General features: G+C 41.6%; 1 protein-coding gene across 4 annotated transcripts in view; it reads right to left on the bottom strand.

The window, feature by feature from the left end:
• The window catches only part of COL11A1 (collagen type XI alpha 1 chain), a 160,294-nt gene extending 149,961 nt beyond the window's left edge, over window positions 1-10,333 (bottom strand). For 3 of the 4 annotated variants that reach the window (XM_056356277.1, XM_056356278.1, XM_056356280.1), the window contains exon 1: window positions 9,893-10,332. In XM_056356277.1, the coding sequence (XP_056212252.1) occupies window positions 9,893-10,007 (115 nt within the window). In that variant the 5' untranslated portion in view covers window positions 10,008-10,332. Of the gene's footprint in view, window positions 1-9,892 lie in introns of all 4 variants that reach the window. The other variant, XM_056356276.1, reaches the window with a different exon arrangement.
• Between the last annotated feature and the right edge of the window lie 1,649 nt (window positions 10,334-11,982).

An 11,982-nucleotide genomic window follows, 5' to 3' on the forward strand; every position in this document is an offset into this window, starting at 1 on the left:
AATTTCTGCATACTTGTGAGTGTTTCCTCTGAAATTCTTTTTAACCTATATAGGCTAATTGGTTATCAGGTTTCTAACCCATCTTTCCTACATAAAGCTGTATTGAGGAGCAGTTTATTGGGTCAGTTCCATGAGTGGCTGCAATTCTCTACTACTGTGGATCTCACTCAGCATTTCAGGTCTTAGATCTTTAGAGGTAAAGCACCCAGAGTGATCCTATCACAGATGCATGTAGTGGTCCTCAGTACACTTGGAATACATACAGATGGAAAAGATATTATTCATTGAACTGGAAGCTCCTTTGAGTGAATTTGATTATTCCTTAAGAGATAACAAAGGAAGTCAAGAATGGACAGCTTTCTTCTGTAGAAGAATTTTCTTCTATACAGAACAGGCTGTACAGAACTTAGAAGCTACAGTGAGAAATGAATACAGCCCTGAAGCTTTTTTAGATAGGCTATACCAAACTTGACATCTATTCTCTTTCTATGAGCTATACAGCAAAGCATTTTTGGATGCAATTAAAGGTGCTGGTGCCCAAGGACTAAATATTTCATGACAGACATTTACTGAAGATAGGGTATACAGCAGAAACAATCACGTGCATTTTCAGAAGGAAGGATTTTGCTGTCAGTCCTCAAAGTGAAACTCTCCAGGGCTGACAGGAAAAGGTGGTGGCAATTTCTGGCTGCAAAATTCATTCCTGTAAAAAATTGTTCAGGGGATGACTCATTTAGAACAAAATATTTTTCTTTTTGTTCAAATGCCTAATAAAGCCTAGAAGTTGAAATCCTATTATATTTAGATTTTGGTGTTGTAACTCCTGGGTCTTAGTCTCTTAATTTTATGAGAGCGAGCTCAGGCACAATGAGCCTTCCCTATTTAAAAGCTACATTGACCTACATAATTTACAAGATGATCCCAGATTGCATGCTGGGGGACATACTTCAAATGCAAATAACTGAAGGGGAAAAAGAAAAAGAGCCAGTATTCTTTACTTTACAGATATGCTGAAGCAAACAGAGTGTGTAACTTCACTATACTAGTAATACCTTTGGCAACTGTGGCTTTTCCTTCTTTAGGTATAGTAAACAGTATTTTTATAATAAACATTATTATATATTTTTCAGATATAATAAACATATAACTTCTTGAGTTATCATAATTCTTCAGCAATTACCTTCTTTTAATCTATGTGAAAGTGAAAATTTATCAGCGATGCCTCTGAAAATAGCCTGTAAGAGTTACAATCAATAACTCTTAACGGGTGAGATACAATCCTGGAGCAGAAAAGAACTTAATTTGCCCCAGTAAAAAGAATTATCTGAGAAATTTAGGGAGACTAACGTTTCTAAATTACTATGATTTTACTCCATATTTTTCCATGGAAATATGTTTCATCCTGCCAGTAATATGTTCCAATGGAACTACCACAAAACTAAAATTTAAAGAGTGTTGAAACATTAATCTTCATAGAATCATAGATTCAGAATCATTTAGGTTGGAAAAGACCTTTAAGATCATCAAGTCCAACCGTTAACCCAGGACTGTCAAGTCAACCACTAAACCATGCCTCTAAATAAATGGAGTGATTTTTTTTAAAGTTTAGTGCAGTTTTATTTCACTGTGACAGATCATTCAAAGAGTAGAAGTTGTTACAGTCTGGTAGGCTAAAATATGTGTATTTTGATGGTACTGATGAAGGGACTCATATTTGTGGACAAGACTTTCAAAATAGGCTACCTATGGTTAGATTTCTAAGTATATATTTAAGACTTAAATAGAATGTACTGGCTGCTCCACAGTTTTTTGAAACTATGCTACCTATTAAAGGCATAATAGCCTACAGTTATTTAGTTTATTTACTTAAAATTGTGAATCTTCATAACTAAGTGGTCCTTTAAGGATTCTCCATGCACTCTACAGGTGGGTAAAGATAAAAACTACTGTGATTAAGGTTTCTAACTGACATGCATTAGATGGTCCAAGCCTTAATGAATGTAAGAGGTGAAAATATTTTCATGAACAAGAACTCGTATGAAAGGGTAACTGGTCTTCAGTATCTTCTGTTGTCCTCTCAGAACAGTGCTGTCAGGCCAGAAAAAGGGAGAAATGTTTTTCTTTCAAAACCAGTCTTAAATACAGATTGTGTCAAAGTTCCTCTACATAGGTTTATTTTAGCTACCATTTGTCAAGCTGTTTTCAGTAGTTGTCCTACTGTGAAACCTGATAACTTTTCCCCTCCTTGCATTCCTTCTCCTAGATTATTAGTCTAGCTTCTGGTTCTATCAACAGTTAGCAAGCAGTTCAGTTTACTAGCTAGACCTAAGTTTGCTAGGGCAGAAAGATTAATAAATGCTGCCACTTCACCAAATCATCAATAAGGAAGCCTTTACTACAGCGTTAGAATCTGGGTTTGTTAAACTGTTAGGTTGTTGACCCATCTATTACAAGAAATCTGTGCTACTTCTAATCTGGTATGGATACTTTTGTTCTTATTTTTACCTTTATACACTTTTACTTATTGTGGGCAGGTATGATGGATATCTTTTAAAAACAGAAACACATATAATTATTATCTATACTTATTAATTCACTGTGTTCTTCATCTGTTAAGCATTAATACAGGAGCAGAACATCCCAAAGCAGGAATTCAGAAGCATGTTATGCCCAAAATGCTTCACTGAGCTTCCCAGTTCTTAGAAAGGACTCCATTACCTTCCCACTGCAGACTAGTTTCTGCATCCCAAGCAATGATTCCCTGCACTTCTGCCATAGGTGTCTAAGCAACAGCACAGGATCAGACACTCTGTCCTTCACATGTCCTACTAGCTAGCTCTCAGCAGATCTGCACTTCCTCACAAGCTTTTGGGGTTGGCAATTTGAGAATCACCTACCTCCCAGCTCTCTACTGAGAGCCCAGACATGTAACAGAAGGCTGTTCTGGGAAAAACCAACAAAAGCATTGGTTCTGCAATGTCCTTTGTGAAGGTTCCAATACTCTTCGTAGATGTCAACCAAAGGACTTTACAGAACTGGATAAAATGAACTCTGTTTTGTGGGCTGCAAATCTGAGTTCCAGAGCATCTTCCAGGTACATAAATGAAACCAATTAAGCTGCCTAAAGTAATTACATAGTACTTGTGCAAATCAAGCTGTTTTTTTCCTAGGCACCTAAATATAAATTTATGAGATTCACTGAATATATTTTGCCTATGTATATATTTGTAGAGACACTTCAAGATTGCTTTAGCTGTTAAAATTTTTCCTACATATCAGCTTTTAGATGAATTATGTAATTGGGATCGTGACTGGCGATGTTTTTAGAAAAAGGTGTTATTGCAGTGCTTTCATATTTAATGATTACAAGAACTAGAGATTATCCAGATGCATACAGGAATGCTTTAAATGGCCTATGATTGACTATTTCCCCAACACAGGGCTTGTATGAAACTGCTCAGAACTGGCTACTTCTGTTTCTACACCAGTTATTTGGAAAATTTTCATTGACTTCCTATGCTGCAAAATCCACTAAATACATAATAGTATTTCAATAAAGACAGTCTGTGCATATATGGGATGCATTTTTGATACTAGCTACTAACTATATCTCTTTTTAAAGACCAATCTCTAACAGTTATACAGTAAAAAAAGAAAAATAAACATAAACCCACTTAAACACCATATTGAAACACTCAGATCTTTAATAAGGTTAGCTTGCAAGGCTTGTTTATTTACTGAAAATATTCAGCAAAAAATGAGAACAGTTATTTCTAGGTTTTGTTAGGTTGCACAATTCTGGAGTATAACGCAGGTTTTAGGACTGACATTTCATATTTGCTTTATATACTTCACCACAAAATGTGACTCTTATGACTTAAAACCTTCTTTGAGACTAGATAGCTTGCACTTTTACCACTTGTTCAGCAATACTGACCACAATCAAGCACTAACAACCTGATCCTGATTCCGCAAAACGTTTCACTTGTTACTCACAAAATATTGGGATAGTTCATCATCTGGTGCAGACCTGTACTGATCTATCAGTTTACAATATTTTAACATCTGTCTCAATACTCTGTGGAGTTATTGCTATTTCACACCACAGCAGATGATGCCAGAAATGCAGTTCAAGTGCCTAACTATGTTGAGACCTCTGCTAAAGATTCCAAAAGTTCTTTTTGTACAGACAGTGGAGACAGTACTTCCAACTGTGAAAATCAGCAAAACAAGTATTAAATTCTTGGAGTATCCTGTTTCTATTACCATACCAAAAAAAGACACAGTCTAAAAATGGTCACTGCCACAGGAAGAGACAAGGTGTTTCCTCAGCAATTAAACATGAAAGAAATTGATCCCACTTAAAAAGCTGTCAATCACAGTATTCAGAAATAATCCCAAAAGATTTCAAAAATGCCTTCTAATAAATGGGAGTTTTCAAATGTAGAACATTTGTACATTTTTCAGCTATAAGGAAAAAAAAAGCAAAACACTGCTAAAGACAAGATTTACAAACTGTGCCATTTAAAGTAACCCTATTTAATTTGATGAACAACTAAATCATTTTTTTAAAGTCATACAACTAAAAACTTTCAGCATACTTTCACTGATGTCAAAGGTATTATCTCCCTTTTGAAAGCAATGCAAGGAAATCAGACCCAATTCTGTATCCTGCTGATATTAGCAGGAATTCCACTTAAGCAGACAGCAAGGCTGTAAACCCTTGAATTTTTTCTTTATTAAAATATTACAATTTAATAACCTATTGGATTACTATGAACATTTGAGAAAAAAGACAGGTAAGGGACAGTGTAGGTAAAACAGACTACAGTAAAACTTTAATAATATGACCATAATTTAACTCATAACTAATATACTAAGTTGATTTGTATTATAGGCAAAGCTTATCTGCCAGTGAGATTCATAGAGGGATCAAGATCTTCATTATTTCAGTCATATTTTATAATACACCTTTTAATTTGCTTTGCAGCAATCGCTCTGCTTCTATATATCAGCTCCGCCAAATAATATTTCACATACTGTATGCATTAACGCTTTGACATACAGTGAAGTCCCAGACCCAGAATTTACAAGTTTTTACAACCCCTTACGTGTGATAATGTGCTAAAAGCAATTTAAAGTCCTGCCAGATTCTAGTACTATTGTAATAACCAAGTCGACAATTAATCCTTACATTTACAGTGTGTAAACTTGGTATTTAATAGTGAGTTGTACAGTTATAAGCCCTTGCAACAGGCATGTGTGTTCACCTAATTCCTTTTAAGCCACTGTTCTCTATTGTGCCCATCCAGAGGGCAAATCTTTATCACTGCATGAGACTTCACATTCTCAGGACATCAGAGATTTCTCCCAAGCTCTGCTTAATTTATTCCCCCCTATTATCAACAAATACTCAGAACAACGATAAATTAACCAATGCTGGGAGGATTTTTTCTGAAAAGAAGCAGAGCGCTCTACAGAGAAAAGAAAAGCAACTTCTTAATCTTGCTGGCAGATGGAAACCCTACTGTTCACCACTGTACAAAACAAATCCGGGAGAGACATAATTGCTCCAGTGTGTTTTAGGTATAACTTCACTTCAGTAGTAATGTCATGGCTCTCATTATGCTGCAGCCTTGTTAGAATTAAGGGCCCTGTTTGGAGGAGACCAAATAACTTTGGGCAAGACAGTTGTAAAACTGAGTATGACAGCTCCTTTCCTACATTTTACAGCTGCAATAGTAAACCAATTTTACCAACAATTATTTTGGTTTGGGGTTTTTTGGGGTGTTTTGTTTTTTTGTGGTTTTTTTGGTTTGTTTGGGTTTTTTTTTTGTTGTTTAATAAGCAATCAGAAAGCACCATAGCACCAGGAAAGGTTTTATACCAAAGATTTTTTTCAAGTGACATTCCAGGAATAGGTGCTAGGCACAGAGATTACTTCAACCCAAAACCACTGAATATTTGTGGGTATTCTATATGTACTTATATACAGCTACATTTGTTAAGATATACACAAAACTGAAGTTGCGAAACTTCTTTTCTGCAGAGCTAGTAAATAGACAGTTTCCTGCAGCCTGAATAGTCCTTTCTGGGATCCTTGTGAAGTGTCCTAAATTAAATGTAAAGGTTCACGCTCTGGAGAATCTACAACACATACCAGTCATTTTTCTGTGTCAGATGTATGCTGCTGAAGTTGAAATAATTATTTTACCTTAGAAACAATAATAAAAAAAAATGCCTACATTATATAGAAAAACAGACACATGCAGGTCTCTCTTGCATTACACTGGGAAGACTGGACCATTTCACCTGCTGATCCCTGGGACTCAGAAAAAATTCAGCTAGGACCACTAGCTGAATCTAGTGAAATTGCCCTTTGATTTAATGACTTTTGCTCAATTTGTGAATATTTATCTGAGAACCCCCTGTATATTCTTTTTCAACCTTAAAAGTGAGTTGATCAGTTGGAATCAAATGTGCTTTACATCACCAACAGTTCTGAGAAATTATTCCTTTACTAGTTTAAAACACCTTTTTGTACAGGTTTAGACTAGCCAGACACATTAAACAGTTGTCATTCAAGAAACGGATCCTTATCTCCCCAGTGTAACTTACCAAGCAATTACAAACAAGAAACAGTATTAAGTGTGTTTCCACAAAGAAAACTCTCCTTCTGCCATCAGTAGTGGGCCCAGTTCTGCATTCCTTCTGCACCTAGAACTCCCACTAGTTTCCAAGCCTGTGTGTGGGAAGCACAAGGAACCTTTGTATTTCCCAAGATGACTGTAAGAATCATCTATTCTATATTAGAAACAAATCTGCTTGTTACACAGAAGATCCAAAGTGTATTTTCTATATATAGATTCATAACCTCATTTTCAGTAAGGATTCTAAATCTTTTTGCACTCAGATTAAGAGCTGGGTTTCCATTTGCTTGAAAAAAGCTTATAAATAATAAAAAGACTGATTTTTCATTTCTTGCCCATGAAATTTAAATCAGCATCACAATAGTGCATTGATGCCAGGCCCTTACAAAAAATTTATAGTGTTGAAGCCATGCCATTTCGACTAAATGAGTTTATTCATACCAAACACATTACCAACAGATTTAGTATTAAAGGTGAGGAAGGGGAAAGGAAATCAAAGGATGTCTTTTAAAATACTGAATTTTGTTTACTTTAGCCAAGTCATAAAGCAAAAATATTTTCTAAAAAGAGCTGCTTAAGAGCTGGTGGGCACTGAGCTGACCAAATTATGAGTCACCAGTTTTCCCACTCAGTTTCTTCTCACTTCTGTAATTTTTTCTGTCTGAAGAAGAAATAACTCAAGAGCCCAATCAGATCTTCACACCCCCTTTCTTGGTACAATGAAAGACACCTCATACTTCTTGTTCTTTTTTGTGTTAAATAAAGAAACTTGAAAAAAAGTCAAGAATTTTAGGAATCTTTTGAGGTTTCTCTACATGGAATGAATTCTGTTGTCTTAAAAAGAAGCCGCTGCTATATAATTAACACTTTATACGAATACACTATGTAATTTTCTTTACATAGGAGTAGTTTATGAAAAGACAATTGAATATAGGATTTAATTTAACAAAGTTTATAAGGGCAATGATTCATATTCTACCCACACTCTTATTTAGTCATATTTTTTTACCTGCTGCCGTATGCTGTTTTATTTTATTCCTCCCTATTTTCCCTCTCCTACTTTAAAAATATGAATAATTATATCTTGTTTTATCTTTTAACTACTTTAAATAAGATTAGAATACATGAAAGAAGAGTCAGCAATATCTCGCTTGTACTCTGTTAGGAAATTAGGTCAAATTCTACTCCCTCTGTAGTCAATGGAAAAACTCTTACTGACTTCAATAACAGATCAAGCCCTAAACACACAGCTCCCTGTAGGTTCTAAGCAAATGGCATACTGTATTTCAGAAAAGTTCAAGAACTAAGCTCTTTTCAGAATGCTTCGACAAACATGAGGAGCCTGTAGTTTTATTTTCCTGAAATGTCCTTTATATAGAAGGCAAGAGGAAGGATTTTTAATAAAGCTTTTTAATTTTTAACAGTTACCAAAACCAGATTAGTCTGCCTAATGTTGCTGAATATATTTCAGTAAGCACCAGATAACTTATGTTGATTTTTCCTGAGCTGCTTGGCTTTAGATTTTCTTTTAACTTTTCATTTGCATCCAACCCATTATGTAAAGATAATCTACATAAATCCTACTTCATGAAATCTGTTCTACTGTGAATGGTCACATGAAAAGTGGCGTAAGAAATTTATCATGCCTTTGCGAACAGTATGGCTTCTCGAAGAAACTTATTTCAACATAGTCATGAGGAGCTGAACCCTTGAAGCTCTGCGAGGTTAATTCACCCCGGGGGCAACCCCAGTTAAGTCCGTGGAACTGCAACAGGGACGAAATTTGACCCCTTACAACCCCCGCCAGCAACGGGACCAGCAGGGGGCAGAAGCCCTGATTGATCTGACACCGTCAAGGTTGCGTCCAGGTATAAAGGACTTGAGTGGAAACTGATCACCTCACCGTGCTCCCTCCAGGACGCCTGTTGATTCAGAAAGTGGGAATTCAGATCGAGAAATACCTCGTTAAAATAATAAATGCATAAAGATCAAGCCTTTCTTTTCGAAGCGTTAAGCTCCTTCATGATGTCAGACCCACAGAAAAATAAAAACCTCAGTCCGGCTAGACTGACCCCTAGATGCGCCTGCAGGTTATGGTGGGAGGGAGGGAAGGGTAAAGAAGCACCATTTCCACCCCCGGTAGGAGAGGAAAGCACTCCCATCACCAGAGATTATATACTGCAGCTCCGCGAATGTGAAAGCCCATCTCAAAACGCCAGAGCACCTCGCCGGCACCCAGATGGGATGGCACAGCGGGCGGCCGAGGGCTGTGCCGTGCCGGGGAGCACTGCGGGGGGAGGCAGCGATTCCTTTCAGCTGAAGGTGCCGTCTGGCTCCTGCTCCCACTGCAGGTCCCCGGCAGGCTGCACCCTGCCCACCAGGTCCACGGACACCTAAGGGACCACTCGATCCCCCCAGGAAAGCTGCAAAGGGGGAGGACGCTGGGGACGGCGCCGCGGCGCTGACGCCGCCCGTGTGGAGCCCAGGGACCGTCTCGCTGAGCCCCCCGAGGCTCCCCCCGCGCCCCCCGCCGGGGCACCTCCGGGCCCGGCGCTGCGCCCACCACCTGCGGGGCGCCGCTGCCGCCGGGAGCTGCTCTCAACGCCTGGCAGAGGGCCGCTTCAAATAGATTTTCTCCTCTCCTCGCGTTCTGGAAAACTTTTTGCCCACTGAAACCCTTTGCAAAGGAAAAAATAAAGAAGCGGAGAATGGAGAAAAGCAGAGCAGAGAGCCTCCACCCCCCAACTTTTCCTTTCCTCGCCCCTCCCGAGAAGAAAGCAGATACTTGTAGCTCCATTTCAGCCACAACTCGATGAATTTGACCAGAGTAACGACTCTGTTAAGTTCAACAAAACTGAAAACCGTACACACGCTCCACAAAACCGAGTTTAGTGCTAGAAGAGAAGTCACGCTGTTCAGCGAGTATTTCTTTCATCTCCTCACCCCGCCAGTGCATCCCCTTTACCGCATTAGAAACACATCCAAACTTAAAGGCTGAGGCTGAACAGGAGCCATCCCCCCGCGGCTCCCGGGGGGGACCGTCCCCTGCCTGCGCTGCCGGGGGCTCCCTGCGGGTCTGCGCGCCCCGAGCCGGCCCCAAGCGCCTTCCTACCCTCTCGCTCCCCCCCAGCACCGGGAGCCGCTCTGACAAGTCTCCTCTGAAACACGGCCCCCTGCTCTGAGTCCTTCTCCCGAAGGGGTGGAGGGTAGATGCACTCCCCGGCTCCCCTTTGCTTTCTTACCTCCTCTGACCTCTGCTGCCCGGAGAAGGATAGCGAAGGTGATGAACACGGTTACAGCCGAGTCCCAGGGCCACCTTCTCGTTTTCCACCTTGTGGACCATCTCTGCATCTCCATACCGGGCACCCACAAGTGTGAATTAAACCCAGGTGCCTTCAATTTATACCAGCTCCGTCCTTTCCACTGTATTCCCAGAGATGATTTCTCCTATAGAGCCATACGTGATATACCAAGGGGGGATTTCTCTCTCTCACCCCCCTTCCCTCTCTGCCCGGCCTTGCGCAGGCCCCTCCGACCCGTCCTCCCTGGTGCCCTGCCTTCAGACTGAAGAGGGATGAGGGGCTTTAATCAAAATGCAAAGAGCGCCGCATCCCCCTAAAGGCTTCATCCCGTCAGAGGGCTGGGCGAGAGGCTCCCAGGGCCACCCCTGGAGCCCAACTGACAAGCCAGCCGCCAGGCGGAGGCCAATCGCGCAGCTCCCCCGGCCGCCCACAGCACCGCCCTCCGCCGCGGCGGCAGCGCGCCGGCAGCTCCGCGGCCACCGGCCTCTAGCGGCACCGCCGGCCCCCGGGGCGGCAGGGAGCGGCCCTCCCGAAAGCGCTCGGGGAGCGGCGGGGCGGGAGCGAGCCGGGGGACGCCGCTGGGGTGGTTCCCTCACCGGACCACCACTGCCCCCTCCGTTCCGCCGCCCCACGCCGCGCCGCGGGCCCCGGCGCCTGGAGCATGCGCGGTGTCGGCCGCGGCTGCCCTTCGAGCGAGGGGCGGCCGGCGCGAAACGGGGATGCGGTGGAGGAGCGAGCGGGATGGGCTGGGGAGCGACACTAGGGGCAAGCGGAAAGCTGCGGGAGGCGGACGCCGGGTGGGGGTGCTTGAGGGGAGAAATGTGCGAGAGAGGCGCCGGGGCGATGAGGTGAAGGCCTGCTGCGGGGTGGCCCTTCGGGCGGGCGCAGCTTGAGCTCACACAGCCTTGGGGGACTCGCTTTCGGGACGCAGTAAGGAAGCAGGGAGAGGTGTGATGATGGAAAAGCCCGCCACCGAACAGCGTCCCTATTCCCCTCTCACCACATCCTGGAAATCGGGGAGCAGGGTTCCCATAGCTCCTCCCCGAGAAACCGCCCGTGCCCCCTCCTGCTCTGCTATCCCCCTTGTGCAGCGATCGGTAACGGGGACCGACCTGTACGTAGGTGGTGGAACGTCTAGTCTTGCAGCAGGTCCAGTCGAGATCCTCTGGAGGGATCAGGTTCTGCCCCAGCTCCCCTAGGAAATGAGAGAGAACTATGGTCACGTTTCAGTAGAAGTCTATATCAATTTTTTAAAATCTGCCTTCATTGTGATCTTTCTACTTTCATGCCTTACATCAATTAATAAACGTATGGTTTGTCCACAATGTACATGTTGCTTTTACAGGTCAAATGAAATTTCAGAAGTGTATTATCCTTTCCTACTATATCTTACATTTCACTGCACTGTATTAATATAGTTCTTTCTGTCCTTGATTTTTTGAAGTTGGCATCATTGTCATTAGATGTACAAATGAGGGGACTGAGGCGCACAGCACCGTTACATCTAAGCTCTCAAATGCTGTGCATTGGGTGCCATTCTGTGAAGAGATGCACAAGGTTATTCTGGCACTTCAAAATGCCATGTCTAGCCCAATTTTCTGTATCAAAGCTTACTCCTTCAGAACTGGTCTTACAATTATCTGTAATCACAAAAACCCTAATCACATACAGGTCCCCAAAAGTCAGGAACTAATTATTTGTACTATTATTGTTGCCCTACAAGTCTGTCTTGTTCTCACTCGTTTACTAGATGCTTCTCAGAAGAGATCAAGTTAATTCCTTGATGTTTCATCCTCCTTCATTACAATGTAGGTATTTCCAATGTCAATTTATTCTTTTTACTTAATACTTGGTCATTAGAAAATCTCATATGGTATGAAGTTTCAAGTTTCCTCTTAATGCTTATAAATTACACATCTTTCTGTCACCACCATTCTTGCTACTTTGTCGCCTCTGACATTTGTTGAGCTTTCCTGTTAGCCTAAATGAATACAGCTAAACTGTATCTTAGTAAAAAAAAACCAGTAAAA

This window comes from Falco biarmicus, chromosome 11, assembly GCF_023638135.1.
Source record: "Falco biarmicus isolate bFalBia1 chromosome 11, bFalBia1.pri, whole genome shotgun sequence".
Taxonomy (NCBI): domain Eukaryota; kingdom Metazoa; phylum Chordata; class Aves; order Falconiformes; family Falconidae; genus Falco; species Falco biarmicus.